General features: G+C 39.4%; 1 protein-coding gene across 10 annotated transcripts in view; it reads right to left on the bottom strand.

Annotated features, from left to right (window-relative positions):
* The window catches only part of PHF20 (PHD finger protein 20), a 72,169-nt gene that overhangs the window by 13,187 nt on the left and 32,552 nt on the right, over nt 1-26,430 (bottom strand). For 3 of the 10 annotated variants that reach the window (XM_059480524.1, XM_059480526.1, XM_059480525.1), the window contains 6 exons: nt 23,297-23,572; nt 14,801-14,980; nt 11,038-11,136; nt 9,310-9,471; nt 6,892-7,088; nt 985-1,084 (listed from right to left, as the gene is read on the bottom strand). In XM_059480524.1, the coding sequence (XP_059336507.1) occupies nt 985-1,084; nt 6,892-7,088; nt 9,310-9,471; nt 11,038-11,136; nt 14,801-14,980; nt 23,297-23,572 (1,014 nt within the window). The remainder of the gene's footprint in view (nt 1-984; nt 1,085-6,891; nt 7,089-9,309; nt 9,472-11,037; nt 11,137-14,800; nt 14,981-23,296; nt 23,573-26,430) is intronic. The other 7 variants (XM_059480527.1, XM_059480532.1, XM_059480528.1 and 4 more) reach the window with 7 other exon arrangements.

Raw genomic sequence — 26,430 nt, forward strand, 5'->3', positions numbered from 1 at the left:
GCAGCCCGTGGACAAGTGACCCAGGCTGCAGCAGTTTTGGGAGGACTGTGTGCCCGTGGGAGGGGCTCACGTTGCAGCAGTTTTGGGCAGACTGCTGCTCCTGAGATTGGCAAGCCACGCTGGAGAAGTTCACAGAGAACTCTCTCCTGTGGGAGGGACCCCACAGTGTCACATGGGAGCAACGTCTCTCCCGGAGCAGTAGAAGAAAACCTTGAGTGATGAACTGACCAAACCCCCACATGCTGTTTTCCTGCACTGTTGGTGGGAAGGAGGGAGGGGCTGGGGGAAGAAAAGGTGTTTTTAAAGGCTCATTTTATTTTTCATATCCTCCTCTGATTCTGTTGGTAATAAACTCACCTTTTATCTCTAAGTGAAGCCTGTTCTGCCCTTGGAGTGTTTTCTCCGGGTCTCAACTCCTGAACTCTTTGTTAAATTTTTCTCTCCTGCCCAGCTGAAGCAGGAGAGGGTGAGCAAGTGGCTTATGTGGGTGGCTGCCATTGGGCCAGCATCACACCAGAACAGCAGGTAATGCAGTCAATGGCAAGAGCCACTGCTGAGGGGAGCCAGAAGCCTTCTGCTGACTTACTTAAAAGAATGCATCAGCCTAATTTGTTGGGGGAGAGCAGCAGCCATATCCTCTAAGATGTACCCATGGGGAGTCTTTGCTTGAGCTTCCTGTTTTCTACACTCATTTGCCATAGTCAGACAGTACAATTCTTATTACAGCAAATATGTGCCAGATGGTCATCACAGTGAAAACAGTCTTTTCCATTCCTGTCCTTTTGTAATTTCATAGTATTGACTCATGGACATTCACATAAATTAAATTTCCTGAAACTGAAACTTGCCTACAGTCACAGACACAGGTGAGGGGGAAAATGGCATAGTTTTTCAGAGAGATAGATATAGATACAGATTAGATATAGATGAATTAGTAGATTTACTACATATATAAAAAGGGTCTGTAACCTTAAATTTCTGTACCTGGAGGATCTTGGCAAATATAGCAGGTATATTTCTCAGGTATATTATCTTCCAGTAAGCCCATACAGACTCCATGCTGCCAGCACAGACACTCTTCACACTATTCAAAGACAAGAAGTGCACATTAATAGAAATCCTGGCTAGAGGAGCTCAATACCATTATGTCAATTAAGAAGCACAGGATCTACATATTTTAAGACAAAAAAGGTCTATTAATATACACACCCCACCTTCCACTTACAAACAAATACACTACAGAAACAGACTATAATAAAATGTGAGCCCTCCACATTTTTCATGTGTGTTTCTGGAGAACGACAATTAAAAAGTACAAGCAGAGATTCTGAAAGGTACAAAAATACTCCCTTTGGAAATGAAAATCATTCATGAGATGCATGTGCTCATAACCAGATAGCCAACAGGGCAATCAAGCTTTCTTCACCAAAACAGACCAATTTTTCTGAATTCAAAAGCTTTCCCCTTGAGAGGAATGACAGGTTTGTCTTTACAAACAAACTGTGGGTCTGCTAGTAGATAAAACTAGCATTGAGAGATAAGAAAACAAAACAGGAAGGATTCCGCTGATTGATGAACGGAAAAAGATATTTGCCTTTACAAACGAACTGTAGGTTTACTGATAAATGAAATTGGATATTGAAAGATGAAAGACACAATGGGGAAACCCATAAATTCCATAAGAACTAAAAATTAAAAAGGAGGAGCTATACATTAGAGGGCAATCTTTGGTATGAGGCATTCCAGGAAGTCTGTACCTCTAAAGTGCCTCAGCCACAGGGGAAAGAGAGAAGGGAAATGCAGCTGGGAAATTGGGATAAAAAGGCCAGTGTCAAAAAACTGTCCTCCAGAAATTTGAGGGACCCCAGGGGAATGCCCCATGGCCTCTCCCTTTATTCAAATAAAGTAAAAGGGCTCCTCTGTCTCCTTTTTGGACAAAAATCTCTGATGTTTGTGGATTACTTTTCCTGACAACCTCAAACAGTAATCCACATTTAGTTATCAAATCCCAGAGATATTTATGTCACACAGGAGTGTTATAAATAAAAAATCTGCCAATTTTTTTTGGGAACAAAAGGGTTGCAGAACGAGTTAAACCAGTTGCTGCCAAGGTGAAGTTCTACCTGTTTGTTATTGTATCATCAGTCCTTCTCATTAATTGCTCCTTTTGTATTGCTATGGCCCTTACCTAAGGCTAAGTTATCCTTCTCCCCAGACGGTGAGAGGAGAGGACATGGGAGAAAATGCAAAATAGGCTTGAGACCAGCATGCCATGGGAAGTAACTCCACCAAACTTACGGAAAAGACCCCAAAAAACCCGAGCCAATACAGAATTAAGAGATTAGAGTGATGTCTGAACGTGAGGAACAAAGTACCGGACGTGCAAAGATGATGAAAACTTTTGTTGCCCCTCGCCCTGAGCAAAGAGCTCAGCTGGAACCAAGCCGCGAGCCTGGAAAAGTCAAAAGCTGGGTAACATCGTGGGGACGGGACCCCCAGCTCTGCCCCCAGGGGACAAAGCTGCACATTCCTCCTCCTCCGAGTCCCCCTGGGAGCGGCGACGGCGGACCCATCGAGCCTCCCAACCTTGAGCTGATCACTCTTAATAAAGGCATTAAAAGGAGAAAAATCTCCTGCCCTGTTTATTTCAGGAGTAGGCAATATTATGCTTTAACAATTCTTGTACCTCCAACATTTTATCCACTTCAAAGGTAGCTCTACTAATAAAAACCTGCAGTGCAGATCAGTGGCACCAGCTTTAGGAGCATCCAACAGGACAATCATACTGGCAACGACTGAATATAATTTGGATCTCTTTAGCACAGTTACACTATTTAAAATGCAGTCACTGTTCTTAAAGCCATGCTGTTCTAGAGTGGGAAAAAACTATTCACATTTTGTCATTTTCTCCCCATTTTAATGCGACAAAATTGTGATTGTAGAGTACAGACCACTGAAACATGGAACAAAACCCCACATAAGAATATTAAGTCTATTTTGATTGGAAACTGTGATGTCAGTTAAAAGTTACTATTTTCCCAGGCAGTGAGACAAGAGATTATACACCCTTTATTTCTCAGAGCACAAACCAAAAACAGAAATGTTGGGAATGTACAGGACTGCAGTATGAGCTAAACCAAATCCTAACAGCAACTGCAAGGAATCTCACTTTGCTCTTCATTGACCTACTAAGATGCGAACTTGCTAAACATTTCATCTGCACTCAACATCACTTTAATTAATGCTCTTATCTCCTGCCTTCCTCAAGCTAGGAGGGACAGAAAAGGACAACCAGACTTTGAATACTTCACTGCATTAAATGAGCGGTCTAGGTGTGGAGGAGATGGGAGCTCTGGGATTGGAGAATGTAAAAGGTTAGAGAGAAACAGGTTTCTGAAGCATGGAACCAACAATATTTTGCCTTCCAAAATGGGTAAATAGCCCTAATGCAGTTGGAAGATATTTTCAAAAAAGGCAGACATAATCCCCCTTTCACAAATTAGAGCCAGAAAAAGTTGCTCTAAAACAAAGAAAACAGATTAAGAGAAACAGACTGTGCTAAAAATAAGAAGGGAGCTCCTGGATCTAGTTACACCTGCATCCTATGGATCATGCCATATTGTACAGCGCTGCACTCAGTGTTTTTCCAGGCAATTTTGCCCAGAACTCTAGCGAAGCATCTGTCCTAGGTTGCAAGTGCGGTTGTAACCAAACTATGCACTCTACTCCCATCTACACTATTCTTGATGAACTGCTAATGATGGGTTGTTTGCAAGAGCTGCCCAATGCACACCAGCCGGCAGGCTGCAAGAGTGAGATAAAGTGGCCAACCACCCCCAAACCAGGTACATCAGGGTAGTTTTTCTTGTCTTCACAAACTGACTGAACTGTGATAACTACATCCAGCCTAAGGGGGGTCATCTCTGCCATCAGGCCTTCATGCCCCAATGGGCAGCTCTAAGGACCTAGGCCATCAAGGATCCCCAAAACATCCTATGACTCATAGGATTACATCATTCCATTGTGAAATTCCCTGCCCTGGGGGTGGTACTGAGCATCCTGCCCATATCTGACCATAAATTATCTGGGTGCTTTAGGAATTTAGGACACCGTAACTACTGGGCAGATCCAGAGGAGGACCTGTACTTCCACAGGAGGACTAGACCTCCCAGAGGACCATTGCTCTCAACCTCAACCATCATTTCGCAGGACTACTGTCACTATTTGATAGGACTGAGACCACCACCCTACCCAACAGAACACCAGGCTGTAGTCTGACTTTAAGCCAGTTTTTGTGTATTGTTGCATTTACTGTAATCTTCCTAATGACATTGTAACTCTGACCTGAAATCTCTCTCACGGTATTTCTGTGGGGTTCACTTCTCCTTTTGGTTTACTTTCAAACCAGCACAAACATACCAATTTTTTAAAATTTCACTCAACTGATATTTAAATATTCACCCCCTCAGGGTACAGGTGCATTCTTTAACTTGCAGGTTCTACTACACATGGTGGCTTCTAGGCTACAGGTTACTGCTCTGGCATATGCTACTGGGAAACTACTCCCTGCTCAGGTGGTAGTAAGGAGTTTCAAAGCATTCCAAGCAGAAGATTTAGAAGAAACAAAACATACAGCATTGTGCAAAAAATATTTAAATTGAAATTCAAGTCACAAAATAAATAAACAAACCCAAAAGATGTGTATTTAAAGCAGTTTTTCACCTTGCAGAACAAAAATATCTCAAGTCTGTTTACATCCATCACCTCTGAGGCCATCAAATCCAGCCCCAGAATTTTCTGCATCATACACAAATTCATCAATGTTTCAATATAAAAACTAAAAAGATGAGGCAACAACAGTCTGTCTGGATTTCTTTGGGTCTTACCAGAAAATCGGACTGCTGTGCCTCCAGAAGGAACACAGGGCAACACTACACTGCTGCTTTACACCAGCTCCATAAATGAAGTCTAGTAATCTCCCTGTAGAGACTGGAACAAAACAGCACTAACCAACAACACACTATTTTTCTGTACTTCTTTTTCCAGATCTAATTTCTAGTAACTGAAGCAGATACTTCTATAAATGCAAACCTAGATTTCTGCATCCCAGTGCAATAAATGACATCCTTAATGCACAAATTGCTCAACACAATTAATTTAAGGCAAGTACAGGTCAAAGAAAACTTTTTATAAAATCTTTTGAATGTGGGGGCAAATTATTAGTTTAAATACCTAAAGGAACTCCCATTTTAACTGTGCATGAGTTTCATTAAACTTCAATGTTCCCCAGTCTTTCATGGACAAGGTGCTGATATGTTTAAAATTAACATTTTCCTGGATTATTTCTATATTTGGCACATTCATGGCAATGAACGCAGCTGAAAGAGAACGCTTAGCATTCTCCCTCTTGTAGAAGAGGAGGGGATGTATTTGGGAGCAATGAACCTCCTGCCAGATCCACGAAGAAACTGCCCTGGCCCCTCATTCTGCTGTCAAGACAGGCATGCAGCAAACCCAAGCAGGTATGCCAGGTGCCAGCATATTTCCTATTACCTCAATCCCCACCACGAATGCACAATACTGCTCATCTGCATCTCTCTTCCAGAGACCAATTCTTTCACAAATCAATTCAAATGTTTAAAAGTTTGCAATATGCTAAAAAAGCCCGCCCAAACTAGTTCAAGCTAGCAAGGTAATCTTAGAAACAGCCCACGAAACTCTAAACTAAAGGCATCCATAGGCTGCATCCAGAGCCAGTTGACAGCTCCCTACATCCTGCAATCCTAACCTAGTATTGAACTTACTTCTGCCAATTATACTCCCAGGCTATTTATTTGTGATTTTCTGTAAGCCATCTCCTCAGAGGGTATCTACCCCCCTTTGGTCACCACTGTCGGACTCCTTTTCCTTCATGTACAGTCTGGTGCTATTTACTTACACTTGACCACTGCCCATCACTCCACCCTTCCTTACTAATTCATAAGTTACTTTTTGCCCTGCATTGTCAGGATCCAACACTAAAACAAAGTTGTGTGAAGTGAACTCACCACTAAGAGAAAAAGCATCATACCTTCCACAGCAAGGTTCCATGAAACAGCATGGAAACTCAAAGAAAATTAATTAGAGCAAAAAATTATGAAGAAATTTAATTGATTTTTTTGACTTCACCTCTTGAAATTCATAGGAACATGATTTTCTGATAATTTACAAACATCTCAAAGTAAATAGGCAAGTAACTTCCAAGGAGGTTTTCATCAACAGTTTTAAGCAGGAGAGACAATAGAAGCTTCTACAAGTTTTCACTGAAGCTGATTTAAAAAGAGCAGATACATGTGGAATGGACGGATGGTCTTAGGCAGGTTAGGAACTCTGAATTTACAGACTATTGCAGAATGGACAAATGACAAATGCAGTTCTGCTTTAAAGCAAAACTCTCAATTTTTTTCTTTTTTTTTTCACAGCCTGTCTGGAGAATTGTATGTGTAAGTTAAGCTTCTTACCAGGGCAGAGAAATGGGAAGTACAGTACTGTCTCATGAAAATGTTCTGAACAGGCTCTAAATTAGAGGGAGCTAAAAAAAAAAAATCACTGACTTCAAATATGTGTTCTCAGAATCAAGAAAGTCTTCTACGTTTAACAAAATTCTCAAATAACAAACGAACCATTTTTTACTTGGAGTGAATGTTCCCTCTTTCTTTCAATTAAAAATCCTAAACTGTACTATGAAGCAGAAGTTAACTATCGGAGCAGTCACCCTTACAGATTACCTCAAAAAACACTATGCTTTTGGAAGACAACAATAGTTTATTATTTAGGGTACAAAACAAAAGTTTCTCTACTGACACTTTCCACTGCATTCACTAAAATGTGCATTTACCCTCCATTTCATACCTGAATCATGAAGTCATTTTCTTCTCTTACTTCGCAAACACACCGAACAATCTCAAAATCACTCTCTTCAACTTCTTCATCAGGGTTGGTGGTTACATCAACATCCTGAGTGCAGTCATCATCACTCCAAGGCAAGCTATCCATAGATGACTCACTCAGGGTGTCATCCTCTGTACAAGAAGTATTTACATAAAATCCTGAGTAATTATAAAAAAAGGTCCCTCAAAATCTCATCCCAAGTATGCAAATACACATTCCAAAAAGCTTGAGTTCACAGTGCAAGTTAAGGAATACCACAATTTTAACAGTTTATTGAAGGTTACTACATAATGAAGTTTTATAGTCTCATTAATGGCTCTCTCAAAATATCCATCTTAACAGCTTTTGTCATTAAAACTGTATTGTCAGCATACAGCATCTCAAACCAAGGCATGAAGTCTCTTCAGACAAAACTATAAACAACAAAACCAGGCTTGTACATTCAAATAGGACTCATGCTAGCTGCTGCAATTGGTACAGAATTGTGACTTGGCACTTCTAGTGCAGAGCTCTCAAAAAGAGGCAAGAGGGTTCTGTTTTATGAACCATTTAATCTCACAAAGTGATGTTTTAATGACAGAAATACTGGGTCCAACACAGAATTCAATCCTGCTTCAGAAATTATTTTAATTTAATCTTCTGTTTAGGATGCATTTATAAACTCACAGGCAGTGTACTGCACAAGGTATTCTTCCAGAATGCACCCACACTACTTAGCTGAAGCATTAGTGCATCCTAGATTGAACAAAACTGCCAAGAAAATTTTAACTGAACAGCATGCTGAATTGAGAATCTTACCTCAATAATATTAAATCAACAACTGCATCTTCCCTGGGGATAGAATTTGAGGGTCAGAGGAAGAAGATGAGGTATTTTAATTATTTGAAAATAATTTAATGAGTTAGAGGGGAATGGAAGGTAAAAATTTTAGTCTTAAGTACAATGGTGGGGTCTCACCTACCGTGAGTATAACTACTTTCATCATTTAGCTCATAGAATGCAAAAACAGAACTAATGGTCTGTGGCATAAACTGTATTTTTTGGGGAAGCACCTGTTGTCAAAGGGTGAGAACCCAACACTATAGTTTATTTTCATGTTTAAAAGTTCTGTTCCACCTCTGAACTAGGACACTCTTTCCTAAAGTACAGTGGAAGTGACGGGATGGGCACACTGCACTTCCACATTACACAAGTTTCACTTTTGTTTACACCAGATCTTGTTTATCTAGGCACAAATTCTGCAGATGCAAAAAGTAACAAAACAATTTGAAAAGGACGAAATAAAATTATTTCTGGTATTTTTCACTACTTTCAATATCTATCAACTGACCAAAAGAAGTCTGAGCAACTGATGGCCAAGCTACTGAACTGTATGTCATACGGTTGATATACTCCAGAAACACAACTGCTCAGATTGCAAAACGTGTTTCAAGACATTACCACTATCTGCACTTCAGTAGTTTTTAACGTTTCCTGTTTCACTTATAAAGGGGAATTTAATGAAGCTAAAATTTACTTTTGTCTAAAAACAAAGAAAGTTATGCAAAACAACAACAAACTAGCAACAAAAACAAAACCCCCCAAACAAACAGAAACAAAAACACTCAAAACAAGCTCAAACTGTTCCCAACAATGTATCTGTACAAAAAATATATCTGACATTCTTGTATAGAATCGAGCTGTCTTATATTTTCTATTTCCTTCATATCTGTGACTTTTAAGAAGAGAAAAATCAAACATTTATCTTTTTTATTGTACCAGCTTGTATCAGTAAGTAGTAACACGGAGCAAGACATTGAGAATAATGAAAGCTGGTACACAGCAGCCAGATTTTCAAGGGTTGTGTGTATGAAGTACTATGAAGAAGACATCAATAAACAGTACTCAAGAGCTTCTCATATGAAGCTCAGAAAGTCATTATAAGCATATTCATTCTGTATCGATACAACTACACATCACTACACCCAATGGTCTCTTGAACACAGCAAGCTCGCAAAACACCCACTTTTATCTCTGAAGGAGTTCTTACATTGTAGAAACTTTTGGAAATATGAAAAAATTAAGTTGCAACATAGTTATTTTAGGAGTTAATAAGGCACTGAAAAAAAACCCCGCAAAATGAGTTTGATTTCTGAGATAAGGGCAACAGTCTTGAGGTGTGTATGAAAGTAAAGCCAAAGTAAAAAGCAGCAACATCAAGCTCAGGCAAATGAACTGGGTCCAGTCTTGTCAAGCAGGGCGAAAGAAATACACACAGCCCTGAGTAAGAATAGCCAAATTTATACAATAAGAACCAGTTTTCAAATATGTTAGTGCTGTTCACATATTTACTGGTAATGAAAGACGGAACTAGAAAGCCAGAGAGGAGAGTCATCTCACCATTTGCTTTTGATCTTCCCTTATGCTGTCCAGAATCAGTGCAGTGAAGCAAGGTGCTTGGGTGAGCAAATGATTTACTTGAAGAATTAGATTTTGTGATAACTGATTTTTCAGGTGAAAGCTCTTGTGAGATATCTGTGTTCTCCCCAGTGCCCGAATACCCTGTAAAATTGTAGTAAATCATTAAAAATCTATGGTCAAAAAAAGTTGACAGAAGAAACAGCACCATGCATGCCCACAGCAGAAATGTGTAACTCACTGAGCCAGTTCCCAGTATGCTGGAGCTCTGGGACTGCATGATGCTGCTGCAAGACGCGCAAGCTTTCCAGAGGCAAGAAGGTATTTTCTGAACCAGACAATTTTATGCTGCTCAGTCACTGTTTACTGCTGTCAGAAGTGACAAAGGTCTAAGTGACCAGCCTTTCCAGGCCAACTATTCTTCAGACTGAGTAGGTGTACAAATACCTTTGCTTTACAAGCACTTTCACACAAGCACCACTAGCTGGAGACCTCCCCCTCACATCCCACTCTTACTCACATGAGGTTATACACATTCCCTAATCTCACAGACTTCAAAGTGTATAGAAAGCACTTGCTTTCCTAGTCTATGTATGGAACAGAATGCACAGATGGACAAGCCCAGACTAAGAGTGTGTGAAGAAAACACCTTGAATAGCTCCCCTGTGAGGCCTACATTGGATATAAATCAAGGCTGGCTGAAGTTACAAGCAGCACTCTCCAGCTACCTGGAAAAAATCTTCACAGCTCTGGACTGAATTCCCGTAAGGAAACATCAAAAAAAGGCATGCAACATCTTAAAACCCAATGATAGACTGACAGGTGGCTTGTGGGGACTTGGTGCATAAATCTACAGATTATATCTACAGAGGCACCATACAATCAGAAATTCATTAAAATTATTTGTTGCAGTACAATTCTAAGTGACTTGGCCTATGGTTCTTCCAATCCACTCTCTTGATAGCTTGCCCTATTCATGGCAGCAATCAGAGAATTTTCTATCTCAGAAACTCCTCCTTAGGGAGATCTAGTTTCACAAACAATGCCTAGCAGACTGAAGTATGCTGTATCCCCATCAATAACAGAGGATGTTGTCACACTTGATCCTTTAACGTTTCAAACAAATTTTCCAGAATCGGCTGTGTTTTCAGTAGCGAAGAATCCATTACCTCTAACACCTGGGCCTCTGTCTCAAATTCAAAGCTTGAAGTGGCCCCAGGAAAGCATTCCCAAGCCTCCACAGACGAAACCAAGAATACACGTTGCTACTACAGCCATTTTAATGTAGTGCAACAGCATGTTATGAGACATGAAAGAGCGACACAGCTGGAGTTTAGACTTTAAACTGGGCATTAACTAAATCTCTACAGAATTTCTTTAAGAAAGAAATTAAGGCTGTGACAGGTTTAATTGGGCTCATTGTTACAGCCCACTCCCCCTCAAAGTGAAAGTGTAAGAAATAATAAGGTTAACAGCAGAAAAACAGGACTCAAAGTTTGCAAACTCCAGCATTCATAAAGCAGTCCCAGAGTACACAGGGCATCTGCACTCTCTTAATTGGGCAAAGCCTGCATAGAGGCACACTTATTAAGGGAAAGCCTGACTTATACACTGACATTCATTTAGGAGTGACATTTATTCTGTGCCATTACAAGCACTATTACAAAAGAATGAAGCCAGTTTCATCTACAGAAGAAAAATGAACTTTACCAGGCTTAGATCTCTTTTTCTTTTTTTTCTTTTTCTTTGACTTGGATCTTTCATAGTCTTTGGATTTTTTTTCTTTGTTCTTCTCATGTCCTTTAACAACTGAAATTAGACAAAATTCCAAATTAGTTTTAAAAAATATATACATTTATTCTACTTCATAATGTTCTTAAAAGCCTCCCATTCTTTTGGACAATCAAGGCCAGTTCCCTGAATAAAACAAAACAAAACAATAAACCCAAGAAGAAGAAAACTTACTTTTAAGAATTCCCCGGCTCTCAATTGGAATAATCTATTTTAAGTCCTAATTTGACTGTCCCATAACAAAATATAAGCATCATGTAGGAGAAATGAAATGTACAGCACTGCCCACTTATTATTTACATGCTTCAGAGATCATAAAAACAACTGAGGGATTCGTTATGTCCACTTTTTAAATTATGATGACTGGACATTTCACTAGCACTGTAACAGAACAAAACCCTAAACTTCAGTTCAGTTCCCCAATCAAATATTTTATTTATATTGAAAATGGAGTAAAAATGGTTCAGCTGGCTTTAACTACTCTCTCAACATCCGTTCTCCATTCTATTTTTATGGGATTAAAAACACACCATAATTATGAATGACTGACAGCTGTCAATTAAGTCTATCCTCAAAGCATGCTTCCAGAGCATGCACAATTCAGTATAAGCCTATTGCAAGGGCATGCACACAAATCCCTGCTTTCCAGACCCCAGTGCTTGGTTACATCCTATCTTTCAGATTTAGGTCCCAGCACACAATTTCTAGATACTTATGCAGCTCCTTATGTAAATTACCCTGACTCAGAGATTAATCAATGCCTATTATGGAAGGATGTCTTGTATCTCAAAATGGCTCTGCTCTCAGAGTGCTTGGCTGATTAGACACTCACCATCCCATTCAGAAACCTATTTCAATGTCAGATGATAGAGATCTGAATAAGCACTTGAAGACAGTGTATACTGCAAGAAATCTTCACTTGCACAAACCATTTGAGAACCCTAGGTTGTCTGTAACCATTTATAAAGTAAACCAGCAATACCAGCATATTATATCAACCCCTTTCACACATCAACAGTAAAGTCCCCAATTCATCGGCTGAGTACTTATGGCACAAACAGTTCAGTGAGAAACTGCAAATGGCAGTCACATTTAATCTGCTCTGGTAAGCATGCAGGACAAGCTTAATAGCTTGTCCTCAGGAGACTCTTTAGCTCTGCATGTGCCCATCTCTCTGAGTCCTCAAAGATTTCCTGCTACTTTGCTATTTCTGTGCCCCTCTTAGCATGAGGTTAGCAAAGGCACCTCAGGGAGCTCACCCACATGGCCATACCAGGCACCTGGCAGCAGGACTGGCAGCACAAAAGTCACCTTGTTCCACCTCTCGGTGTTGAGGGATTATTAAATTAAAAATAAATTTAAAATTTAAAAAGAAATTCAATTTAAAATAAATTAAAAAAACCAAAACAAAAAACAGGAAAAGAAAAGGTGCATATTCAAGTGTCAAACACAATGCCTCCAACCTCCTTCTTACTTTCATCTGTTCTCATCTCTTGTACTTCCAATGGTCAGGATCCTCTTGGTACCATTCCCTTCTCTTTGCTCACAGAGATGCAAGAAAGTTCTACCATTTTATTCTTCCACAAGGGGCAAAGAGAGAATAACTGAGCTCAACAGAGGTAGGAAAATTTTCCTTATTTTCATTTGAAAATTCAAATTCACATGATCAGATTACTGGATTTGTTTGAAGATATCCAAGGCACATGGGAAGCTTCCTCAACCACTATCAAAATATTCAAGATAAATATGAAAGAAACTGTCACCTTATCCACCTTGCCCCCGTAAGCTTCCCCATATGTCTTAAAATCTGAAAAAAAATCTAAATATTTGCAAACTTCTTTGTGGAGCTATCTTCTGAAATGCACAGCAGTTAATGCATGTCTCCATGAAAAAAAAAAATCTTCAAAGAACAAGTATTTGAGTATTATACTAGAATCTTCCAAAACTAGGTACTAAACAATCTCATTGTTTAAAGCTGTTTCTTCTAAGTACTCTGAAGTGTAATGAATTTTCACTGACATAAGACCAGACAGAGAGACTTATCTAGGTTATAAGCATCCTCACAGATTCACATAATCAAACAGAAAGATAAACTGAGAAACATAATCCTAGAAATTAAGCACAAAAAACCTACATTTTTAATGGTTTGGGGTTTTTTTGAAAAGACAGAGGATTTCAACTTCCTTGAATGGCAGAGACTCATAAGAACTGGGATGAGTGCTCACCATCCTCCATCACATCACCACTGTGAAAGCTCATTATAATCTCTAAATGCCACACTTGCACATAGGACACATCCCACTGAGTGAGGAACGGTGAGGAGATACTGATGGGCCTCATTCAGACCTTCCTACAAGGAAGGGCAGCGAGGGATGCACAAGAATAAACAAGATGCTAAGTACTGTCTGTCTGCTATGATCAACAGGACACCACAGACACAGGCAGCTAAGGAGGTGATCTCCAGGACACAGAGCATCTGTCACAGATACAGCAGCCTAACCTCAGATTTTGTTTGTGTTTTCCTCATCACTGCGACTCAAGTTCTTTCTTACTGAAAGAAAGTGGTCACGCAGTAATCTAGAAGTATGTTTGGAATGATTTATATATTATTTCTATACATACAAAATATTATTATTAATATGTATTGTTTCTATGAACATATGTGTGTGTGTACATACATCCCCCCGTCCCATCTGGCTGTTACCCACGGATACTACAGCAGATTTCAGCACAAACAGAGTTTACATGATACCACTGAACAGTCAAAGTCATGAAGTTCTTCAGAGATGTCTAGTAGCAATTGCTGACTACAAGAAGTGGTCAAGTGCTACTGAAAATAACCCCATACAAAACATATCACCCTAGGTCATCGTGCCTCATGCCCACCCCCATCCACCTCTTTCAAGTTTAGGTATCTCAGTAGGTACAAGATTACTTAAAATATTTAATGATTTGGGCAACCAGGAGTTTAACAGAATTAAGACCTACAACCTTTTAATGACCTTTAATACTTTAGTACTTTTTACATCCTATAAATATTACCAACTGACTGGGCAGAATAAACCTTAGTGCAGAGAGCATGAAAACTTACAACATTACATTGAAAAAACACTGCTTACATTTCATGCCATACATTTTTACAAAATTACTCTCTCTAAATGAAGGTGTGAAAAACAACCACTCACTTAAAAAAATTTAAAGGGTTTATCAAACCTTGACAAAAATACAACAAAGACTAGGTAAAACCAGGCCTGGGAACTACCCTCATGGCTGCCCACCACATGTCTGGCTCATCTTCAAGGTGGATGCTTCACCTTTTGTATCTCTAGCCTCTCCTAGAGCCTCGTCAGTCAACTCCTTCCTTACGATCCAGTGGTGGAAGTCACTTTCTTACATTCTGATTGGAGGTCAAGTGTTGCCATAGTAACAAGCCAACCTTCCCAAATCCCTGGATTACTAAGACCATCCAATGCTAACACATACCAGGGGGAGCACATCGCAGTCACATCACTATACATTTAGAAAACTTTTTTTACCATATATATATAATGTTTACCCCTTAATTGTGAGAACCAGCCATTTACTCATCTATAAAAAAGGTATACAGAATATTATCAGTTCCTTACAATGTTTAAAACTTTCTCAAGACTTTTTCCTTTCCATGTTAAACCAAAAGCCGTACCATGTTGAACTTTTTCTCTTTCCCGAGGTCTCCGCAGTGCTCTTGCTATGTGGTTCCTGGTTTGGTCTCTAACAGAATGTCGGTGACTATTTAGTGCACTTACAGGAGTTGAAGTTCTTCTCTTTTCTACTTTTTCATCTCTATATGGGGTACTCCTGAGGGTTATGTGTAGAGGAGCATCTACAAACAGAACAAAGACCAAGTCCAAGCTTTAAATACTTTCCAAAGTCAGTCTATTTCAGCAGCAGCAGCTCTGACAGACCATGTGGAATGTTTCTGATCAGACGTTGCTCAACTCAGTCCTAGCCCTAAAATGCCAAAACCACCAATGTTTTTGGTGGATTTGCTGATGAGCTTTTCTTTCAAAAATAAACAAGGGATGTCCACGCATTCCCAAATCTCTATTCTTCCAGAAAAACTGTGACTTTTTTTTTTTTGAGAAAAGATGAAAACAGAAACAGTTCAGTTCAGCAGAGACACAGGTTGGGTCATTTTTATTAGCTCCTTCAAGAGAAAACATGCCCAGTTGGTTTCATTAGAGGAACCACAGCCAGTTCTCCTAAGTGTGCTTTGTAACCTACACAGAAGTGGCATAAAGCAGCTCTGCACATATAAGGAAGAACAGTTTTTAAATACGTACCACTGAAACAACAGTGTTTCAATGAAGAGTGAGATGCAAGAATTCAGAACCCCTACCTGAAATTCATAAAAATCTTAAGAAGCAGACATGGCTTCATATGAGATTACAATTTTATTTAAATTAAGTCAAACTGCTTCATCCTCCTAACTGCAAGTAGCAACTCCTCCTGAAAAGACTCCTGGACACATAAAGAGAGCAGTGAAGGTGATAAAAGCTAAAGCTGCATGGCAGATAGGACAGTGGACCGAACAAGACCAGTTGCCATTTTGTTTTGGAGTATTACATCAAGTATCCTGGTCAATGAGACCCAGTAGCTAAAGTGACAGGATGCTGACATTTATCAAAAATATCTGGTTCTATCATCATATGCATCTCAAAAGTTCAGAGGATAAGAAAGGCAACTTGTTTCTCATCTGAAGATTAACATGCCATACTTAGACACCTTTAATAGAACAATTCTGAGCAGAACCTGAAAGTGACTGAAAAGGGAAAGAGTCCCAGAGGGCACACTTAGGAGAAGAAACTAGATCAAGCACCCTGCCCTGATCAACATTTCAAGCTGAAGAAATAGCAAGGCACATTAAAAGATATCATTGTTAGAGCTTTCAGAATCACATGGATCTCTTCAAGCAAAACAAACTCCAAGAGGCAGAAATCTGATGACATTTTCCCTGGTCCTCTCTCTCTAGGAAGTTGGAGCTGAAAGGAAAAAAAAAATTCCAAACAAAAAAAAGAAAAGCCACTTGTAATTACTTCCACAACCAAACTTATCTTCTAGTCTACTGCCCTAGTGATCTACAGCAGCCACAAAACACAGAAATTAAACCAAAACCCAATTACCACACAAGATCCTCTAAAAGATGCCTTTTGTCCAGACAGGCAATTTTTTGGGTAATTTTTTGCTTGGTTGGGGTTTTTGGCGCTTTATTTACTTTATTTACTTGTTTGTCTTTAAGTCAAGTCTATATTTACTTCCTGCTCCTCTGAGGACTCCCATGACTAGGGGTCAAGATATCATCAGTTCAAACGACAAAACCAAAGGAAGAAAAGTTTCAGATGAAAACTTTTCCCACAGTACACAGTAGCTGAGAACTAAGATTCAGGTACTACATAGTCTCTTTGGGAACACCAGCACACTAATAAAATTTATGAAATGCAAATGGTGCATTTCAGTACAGGGTGAAAAGTCACACAAACAATATTTTCTGCAGCTTTCCTGTCTACTCTGCAATAATTTTCCAAAATATTTACAGAACACCACATCAGCGAAACTCAAAATTACAATACAAAAATCCGTACACACCTTACAGCCTTCATTTAGGCCTCCTAACTTTCTCTTGCCCAACAGCTCAACTCAATCCCATGAATTAACACTTTAGAACACCACAGCCACCTTGATCCTAGCAGTCTGCAACAGCACAAGGCCTCTTAGCTTCCTGTGGGCTGACACAGATGCACACAGGACCTTGGTGGAGCAAAACTGTATTTCATGTCCACTGGGTTTTTGTAGCTTTGTGAGATTTAACTTCAAGGAGATTTTTGCCAAGAATACATGCTGTCTTTTATGACACACAGGTTAATCTATTTCTGTAAGATTTCTCAGCAAGCGGTAACATTGTCCTGGGGGAGGGGTCATGGTACTCTATCATACACTGGATGCTTTTCTTTTTTTTTTCCCCAGTAACAGACACAAATATGCTAGGTTTTGAAACATCTTTGTTCCATTGAAAAGAAAGTTTAGAGGGTCTACAAGATCTCTGAGCACTCTGAATACATTTTAGAAGTTGTGAATAAGTTTGAGATGATGAGATTAAACCTGGAAATTTATCTTAAACTTTCGAGACAGCAAATATTAAAACTGGTGCCATGGAGATACAAGCTTACATGCCTTCCACACTAAAGTGTTCTTTTTCCTCTTCATTTGGTAGTATAACTCAGGTCAGTTTATAAAATCATTCCCGAAAGAACAAAGAACAATTATTCATAACAAACACAACTAAGACCTTATATTTAGGCATGTGACTTTAAAACTTGCACATTTCTCACATTTGGATTTTCTGCATTAGTACCGCCTGCAGAGTTGTGCCACCTGTTTCCAGTCTCTGGTCTCCCCAAGCCAACCTTAACCCTCCAGAAGGTTTCCTACTCCTCTGCCTCCACCCAGTCACAGAGCATTGGGCTGTGAGGCTGCAGTGACAGCAGGACCATGCTCATAGAGATTCCTATGAGGAGTACACAGGGGATCCCTAAGTGTTTCCTAAAGCTGCTTGTGCAGGCTCCATGAAGACACATACAACACCTGTGTCCCACCTCAGGGAAACCACAAAAGGCACAAAAAGCCTCCCTGACACCCTGGACAATGTCACTTTCATTGTCCTTGAACAGTAATGTTGTGATTAAAGGTCAAAGCAGATTAATTTCCAGCTCAGATGACGCTGAATATCACTAACAGGACAGGAGGGATGTTCACTGATACTGGAGATGAACAGGATTGCTGATTAACTGCCTCCAGCCTTCTTCCATGGAGTTCTTTCAGGCCTCTCTCTCCTAAGCCTGGAAGAAGTATCCTCTGTCATACCAAGAGCTGACCCAGAAGCTGTGAAGGATCTTAGAAACACATACAAACCCAAAATGTGAAATTACCTCAACTATGCAGAAACCACACAGACAGAGCTTTAGAAAACTTACTACTAAACACATCGAGGTTCAGTGACAGACAAGGCAGTAGCTTTCTGTCCCCTGGAACCCTGATGTAGGACCCCAGGTAAGAAGATAACTCAGCATTCACAGGAAGCAGAGACTGCATTCCCAAGTATGTGAATCAGACAAAGGTACCATCCACAGCTGTGAGATCATTTGCTGGGAACTTCCAGTGGTATTTTCAAGAACTGAGAGACCATGTTTCATTTTGACTTACAGCCACTCCCCAGAAACCAAATGCAGTACTGTCTTGATAAGCCAAATACAACTAGCAACTCCACAAACACAGAGGGTGTTTATGCAGATCTTCCCTGGCTCCAAGGAAAAAGCCCACATTTGTAGATCACCATGCCCACCCACTGCCTAGCAAAGAGGCATGAGTCAGCCAGAATCAAGAGAATATAGGAAAGTTTCCCAAAGGATTAATCTTACAATCACTACACAACAGGCCAGAGGTTTGCCTGTGAACAGCTGTTAGAGACAATCAGATGCCTGAAATATTTTAAGATGTCAAAACAAGTTTGCCAACTCCACTCACACACAATTCAGCTCTCATCAGTAACACAAGTAAGGACAAAATACCTATTTTTTTTACTCATGTAAAGAATTCATGGATGGAGTCGTTTATACACTAACAGGACATATGGTGATTAACTCTGAGTAGGCAGAATTTTCTAAAAATGAGGTTATGTGAAAGAATTTAAATCTACTGACAAAACGTTTTTTCTTTCTTTAAGTGATTTATATGGACTCCACAGTAAGGACATATTTTTTACAGTAGGCAAACTAAAAATTGCAGGTCTCTTCCTTTGGTTTCTTCCTCATGGCAAGGAACACAGGAGAGCCAAGAGTGGGAGCGACTTGCCAGACTGAGGCTACTGTACTACACCCACACTCCAAATCAAAGCCTAATACTGTACAGTGCTTTTGAAGTTCCAAAACTGACTTTGGCTCCATTATTACCAAAACTCCTGAGAGGGGCTAAAATGTGTCCTAGGAGTCAATGGGTATCAACTCATGAGATCGTTGTCAGTACAATTGTACTGACACCAGTACTAAGCAGTTATTAAGAGCACACAAATCACCTCAGATGGCACTTCCATTATCAACTCCCCTACTTGTTCATGAGGTTTGTGTCTCCTGAGAAATGTTCAGCATCCAGCAAGTACAGAGCTTCACCACAGTATGACATGGGGACACATCAGCTGTGCAAGCACGCAAGTCTTGACTGTTGGATTTCAGAACATATGTTCAGCCCAAAGGCATTAACTATATGTTAGCAAATCTCCAAATGGACAGATTTCACTAAAAAAATGAGTCACCAAGACAGAAAAACTCCAAGTCAAGATGTCAAAATTGTGACTTGCAGGTAACAAAGAAAGAAATGAAACTATGCCTCATGCCCTTGGAGCGGTCTAGGTCAGGAAAAAAACATTTTTATAGGTCAGGAAACAACCATCTTTATTAAGAAAAATCTTTTGCAAGCACTTGATACAAAATAACATGGATGGACAGACAGACATATCTGAAAGAGACAACTGATACCTTCAGAGAAAATTGTTTACAGTGTCTGCAGGGTACAAGTCACAGTATGGGATGATGTACTTTAACAGTAAACTAAGGGGTTCTGCAGCAAAAGAGAAGGGACCACAAAGAAAGAAACCTGTCTTAAGATTAATGTATATGGGCACAGAATTCAGTTTTACTTAAGAGTTGGACTTGATGATCCTTGTGGGTCCCTTCCAACTAAGAATGCAGTAATAAAAAAAATGGAGTACAGATTCACAGAACAATCAATAAGCAGCTGACATAAATTGTCACAGATACCAATTATTCTCATAGAGCATCTCTTCTTGAGCTAGCACAAAATCTAAGCAACTCTTTCATCTAAGACCAACACTGAAGTCATCTGCAGCCCAGACTCAAAAAGCCTCTTTTAGGCTTAAACATCCACATATATTTTCTACAGATCTCAATTCTCCTAACAGAGGCCTGCAGGTGGCTCTGCAATGGACCTGAGGTATAATGCAGCCTGAGAGCTGAGGGCAGGTATACCTGCATCTCCTCTAGCCCAGAGGGACATAACATCAACTGCCTTCTTCTGTGTAAGGACAACTATTTCCTGAAGACCAAAAGCAGCAACAACTCAAGGAGGTAAGTATTGTAACATGCACTCGGGGGAAGAGCTGTTTCATCATAATGACCTCATACTACTTTCTGATAAATTTAAGAAAGGTATTGCCTGAACATATCCAGTAGCCATGAAATCCTAGTCATTCTGTTTAGGCATATTCTGTAAGGCATATGTAAAATACAAGCTGGAGGCAATGGCAGTACCTTCCTCTCTGCTCAGAGCAACTACAGAATTTAGAGACCTACCAGTCAATTTTGCTACTGCAAAGGCAAGATCCTTCTTTGGAAAGAGGGGGAGACAGTTCAAATCAGTCCCACACTAACCTTTCCCACTCACTCCAGCTTTGATTCTAATGTCAAGTAACACAACTTACATATGGGAAATTTTAAAGCAACTATATTTGAATTGTTCTTTCCCAAATTTAACAACATGGTCACTGAAGACCACTTACATCCATCTTCTTTTCTCTGTGTCAAAATTTTAAGCACTGTAAAGAAAAGGTTTTGCAACTGTTCTTAATTTTATACGTTCCCCTACAACTTTAGAAGCAGTAAGTATTTTCACTTTAAATCCAGCACCAGACAACCCCCACCATTTATTTTATGTGCAGCATAAAGAGTAAGGAGTTCCAGAGGTCTAAAATAAAACTTGTGAGACAAGTGTGACAAAGCTCCTAAAGCAAGAGCATCTTAAATTTTATAGAATAACAAAAATCATGATTGCTGAAATTTTTATCTGTTAGAAATTGCCACCTTTTCTTAAGCACTAAAATCAACCTAATATAGTGAAGTACAAGAAAATCACATTTGTACCAAAAGGTAAAATGATTTAAATATATTCTTTTTAAACAGGAGATTTTTTGCTCACGAAAGGATAGTAAAGATGAAAATATACCCATCACATACCAGACTGAATTATGGATTCAAAAGCTTTCACTCTAAGTAGTACCTCCTGAAAAGCCTTTTGAAAAGGTGGCATAAGTGCTCAGTAGACAGAAGGTCTTGCCTAGAAGACAGGCTTTCTATAGATGCCATTTGGGCAAAGAACAGAACTTCAAATACAACCTCAAAGTAAGAGCTCATGAATCTCATGAACTCTGCTTTCAACTGTGTAGCACCAGCAAACTAACATCAGAGTCATAAAGAACACATTGAGTTGGAAAACAATGGCACTTAGTATCAGACATATAACTAATATATAACGACATTGTCTTTCCTCATCAAGAAAAAATGTACTATAGCTCCACAACAGCAGGCTTCAACTGTGAAGGTGACTTGAGAACTTTACACCCCACCTGCCCCCCCAATCACCTTGATGCAAAGTTCAACTGCTGTGAGCACACCCCAGGCACTCCGTGCAGAGAGCTGCTATGGAGTACATAATGGAAATGATCCAGGTGAAAAGCATCCATCCACAAATGGGGAATTAGAGGGGTGGAGGCTTAAAAAAAGCAAATACAGTTACACCTCAACTCCACAAGGAATTACTTGCAAGTGATGATGGTGCATCTGACTGTATGCACTTGGAGGAAAGGATAAATGGAAGGGTCAAGATCTTGAATCACTAGTCAGTGCATTCAAGACAATCACAACAAAACAACTGCTCAAATCAAAAAGAATTACACAGTTCAAAAGAGCCAAATAGAAGTCTGGTTATTGAAAAGTCCATGACATGCACAAAGCCTGTTTTGATCAATTTGCAGCTGTCAGCAGCCAGTCTTCACACCATGCCTATCTCAGGTATGTTTCTCCAGGCAACACTTGGGTTCAATTAAGCTGCATACAGAGTACAATACATACAAATCATTACATCCTAATGTATTCCTAATCCAAGATTATGCCTTTGCATTATTTAAAGATACAGAAATATTTGGGGTTCATATGTAGTTACAGTGTGTAAAGTCACACTTATCTTGCTAGGAACAAGCAGTAGCACCTCAAATGAAAACTCATTTTCTAGACTCTTAAGAAAAGCAGCCACAAAGCAAAGCAAGGCAGGATATATCCTCCTGTAGTGAGCTAGAGTTCTGTGAGCAACTTGCAATACTTTGTAGTTCTTAAACAACAAAGTTGTATTAACAAAAGATGAACAGCAAAGACAAAAGACGTTAGGGAATTCAGCAAGGAGAAAGATGGGTTTTATAAAAAAGGCTCAATGAGAAGACAGACATGACTACTTTTACAGACTTGAAGTACACAGCAACATCAGTCCACAAGCGCCAAGTCTGGACAGGTTACCAACAACCACTGCAGTTAACACTAGACCTAGACTGCCACTCTGGTGTCATGCCAGGCAGAGAGTGCTTCAGAGAATGAGGGTGAAGCAGAAGTGAATGTGATTTTGCAGACTGCAAAGCAGTTAAAACTTACTGGTTAGCCAAAAAAAAAAAAAAAAAAAAAGTAAGTTTTTATCCCTTTCCACTGACCATCTGTTGTGTGAAGATCTTTTTCAAGCACAGCTGAAACAACTGCACTCGTAAATACTATGATTTTTCATGACATAGAATAGTAAATACTGCAGAAAATCACACTGGATTTCCAGCCGGGTATGTGCTTGAAGGCAGTAAAGTACAGATAAGTAAAGTCAGAATCTAAAGATAAGGAAGAAATGGGAGAGAACTGGAGGTAGCCAAACCGTTCCCTAATATAGAAAAGGACAGAGGTCTCCAATGAATACGATTTATAAGCCAGGAGAAAAATAAAAATCAAGTCAGAAATTCAGGGAAATGGGGTTTTTAAAAGGGAACAGAAGTTTAATATGCAAGTGAGCTGCTACAGAAAAATAAGAGAAGCTGCACAGTGGGATCTTTACCAGAAAATGATCTTGAATTCTAGAAGAAACATCTTCATATCTTTCTACAACATGATGTGCACACATATTATGCTGCTTCTCCACACAGGAACATGCTAAGACACAGCCCTGAAAGAGACTCCTTCATCCCAAAAGAAAACTGATTTCTGGTATTTTCTGTCTGTCCTGACTGCTGCTGTTTAAAAAAGAAAGAGATCAATACCATACTTACACAGTGAACCAGCTGTGGTCCGTCCTCTTTTTGACCTTTCTTGATTAGCTTTTTCAGAAGCCAAAGAAGCTCTGGTTTGAATATTTCTTTTTACAGGGTTCTGCTGTTCTGCAGCCTTCTCCACTCCATGAAAGTATTTCATGTGATAATGCAATAACTTGGCTTTGCGGAAGGATTTTGAACAGTCCAAGAACTTGCATCTAAACTTGTGATCTTGGTCAACAGTTGCAGCTTTTTTTGATGCAAGAAAATCTGTTCTCCTACAAGGTTTTGTTACTGTAAGAACAAAACAGACAAATTGCCCCATGCATATGCTATATTTACCAAATGGTTTCCTAAACTTCAACAGCAAAAAGAAGCATGCATTCACACACATTAGCTATGAAATGCTAGAAATAAAATGTTAATGCCTTATCTGCCTTCAAGATTACTAACTTTAAAGGGAAAACTCTACCCCAGATTGCTCATAAATCCAGTTGTCATGACACCACTGTTTTTATGAATAAGTTAAAACATTTTGTTTCCCTGAGTCCTTGCCCAACAGCTGATCTCACTGTATAGTGCTCCTGAAGATAGAAGACTGAATCACAGAGAGATTACATCCCTATGTCCAAATAATAAAAATTATTTGTTCACAACTATTCACATCTCTGGTGAAAGCAAGAAAACCGTTCTGCTTCTCTGCTTACAATTATTTTGCTACCTGCTTTCTGGGTGCACAGTTTTGCCACCAAAGCCTGGTTATTTCCAAAGACAATAGAAGCAATATGTTAGAACATTTTAAAAGTAGAATTGAAATTTATTTCAATTTTTAAGTAGCAATGAAACACAAAATTGCTTGCATCTGTTACAAAATGTTCCCTATGAGCTATACTTAGTTAGTTTCTCAAAAAAGTAAGGAAAGCCTAAAGATTCAAATGTAAGAACATTTTAAGGCACCTATTCCAAAGAGCACTGGTCTGCAACCCAGGGCTGTATCTATCATGAATTTCAGGAACTTTTAGTTCATATTTTTTCTAAGAAACATACAAAATAAACATTTTGAACTAAATCAGATTACTGTCACCAGTATCTGTACTCAATACAACACAGGAGAGGGAAAAATGAGGAAACAGATCTAAACAGATCTACACAATTATCCATCACTAATACACACACAGCATCCAAAAATCCCTCTCCAGCTAGAAGACAATGGAAAGGAGGTATCATTTTAAAAAATTCCAGCTTGCAATTTTGTTTTGCCAGTACTAAAGTGTTATTTCCATCTTTACAAGAGTTTTTGACTTTCAGGATTAAGAAAACAGTGTTTAACTGCAAGACCCAAACCTAGCAACCATGACTAAAACTGAAGGGATGCAGCACACGAGTAAAAATTAAGACACTGTATTAGAAGTAGCTGTAAGCAGGAGACAAAAGTACCCAGAAACATTATGAACAAGAATAAGGTTTTCCTGTAAGTGCAGTAAGGCTTTGAACAGAAGGAGTGTTAAAGGCAGTGCCAACATGATCCTGGAGTAAAAACACGGTACAGCTTGTTTCCAAGTTTTCAGCATGCAGTAACAAAAATGGTGTTACTGAGCAGCTGATTAAATATTGTCACAGTGCAGAGAAGCATCCGAAACATGTATATTCTGAGGCACATCCAGCCTTTAAGTACTGTGTACAAACAAATCTCTAACACAGAGAAAACACAACTAATTGTACCCTAATGCATAGGGAAAGATTAAGTCATATGCAACACCAAGCTGGTTAAAAGAAGGAATACGCAATGAAATTGGAGAACAAAATAGTACAAAGAAAAACACTAGTTTTGCATGTTTCACAGTGGTAATGACCAGGAGGAAGACACTTTGGCATAGCCACATTAAGAACATGCTGACAGGAACATCAATAAGACTGCAGCAAAGCCAGACCCACACTTGCAGAATGATGAAGCTTGCCAATACCAAAATCAAAATATACTGCAGACCATCAAAAGCTGCATTCAGGAAGAATGAAAAAGTATTTCAGGAAGGCTCAGTGCAATGGCCTGTGGGTTTAGTTAAAGCAAACATAGAAAGGTTCTCTTGACTCTAAATGAAAAAAACCAGCATTTGGGACTACAGATGCTGAGAACTTGTTACTACTTAATAACCAACATGAAGCTGGAAAACAACTGGAACAACTGCAGCAGAAGGGAGTAATGGGGTCCAAAGACCTAACAAAAAAACATTACAAAGATGACAAGGGAAACTATTACACCATCACACAACTGTCAGGATGAGGCCCCACATCCAAGCTCAGACCACTTGTTCTGCCCACTGAGCTGGACAGATTCTGGAGAAGATAGAGGGAATGGCTTCTAACTGATCGGCTACAAGTTAGAAAATGAAAGGATTGTATTAGCTAAAGTTAGAAATAGGGATAACAAAGACATGGGGCAAAGGGAAAGGAAGCAGACAAAAAACTTACTGCAGTGTGCAAAAAGAATGTATTCAGACTAATAAAAATATAGATGATCCCACAGAATTTGAAACAAAGCTTCAATCATTCCCATCACTACATTTTCCTTCTTTACAAGTAGCACAATAGAACTCCCTGTCACCCAGGCACAGTAGGAAACCGACAACCAATGCTGCCACCCAGGGTAGCCTCTGGAGAGTCCTTGCTCCAGACACTCTGAAAATAACATCCTACACCAACACCTAAAGGGGCAGCTACCGTCCTTACACACAGAATTTTTGCTCACAACATATGACACTAAAATTGGTTTCTAGAGAAACAAGTTTGGTGTATTGTCTTCAGATTTTCAGGCAACTGCCTTTACAGAGCAGCTTGGTGGCTATTTTCTATGAGTACAGAGGAAAATGAATGGTAAATTGACACCTGCTATTTCTCTCATTATTATAATCAAAATTCAAACTCTTCACCCGCTTTTCAGTCAGCCATTACAACATTAAGCACAGATACTCATGGTCAAACATCACTGTGTCCTTTAAGCTTCACTACAGAGCAAAACATTCCTTCAGTGTTCCCATCAGCAACCATTCTCACTTTTCACTGGGCTGAATTGTCCAAGGGTCAAGCTATGACCATGTTCAGCAGTAAGTTCACTGTAAAATGCACAGCGTGAAGTTTCCAAGTCCACCAGAGGT

Source organism: Ammospiza nelsoni, chromosome 12 (genome assembly GCF_027579445.1).
Source record: "Ammospiza nelsoni isolate bAmmNel1 chromosome 12, bAmmNel1.pri, whole genome shotgun sequence".
NCBI classification, from domain to species: Eukaryota; Metazoa; Chordata; class Aves; order Passeriformes; family Passerellidae; genus Ammospiza; species Ammospiza nelsoni.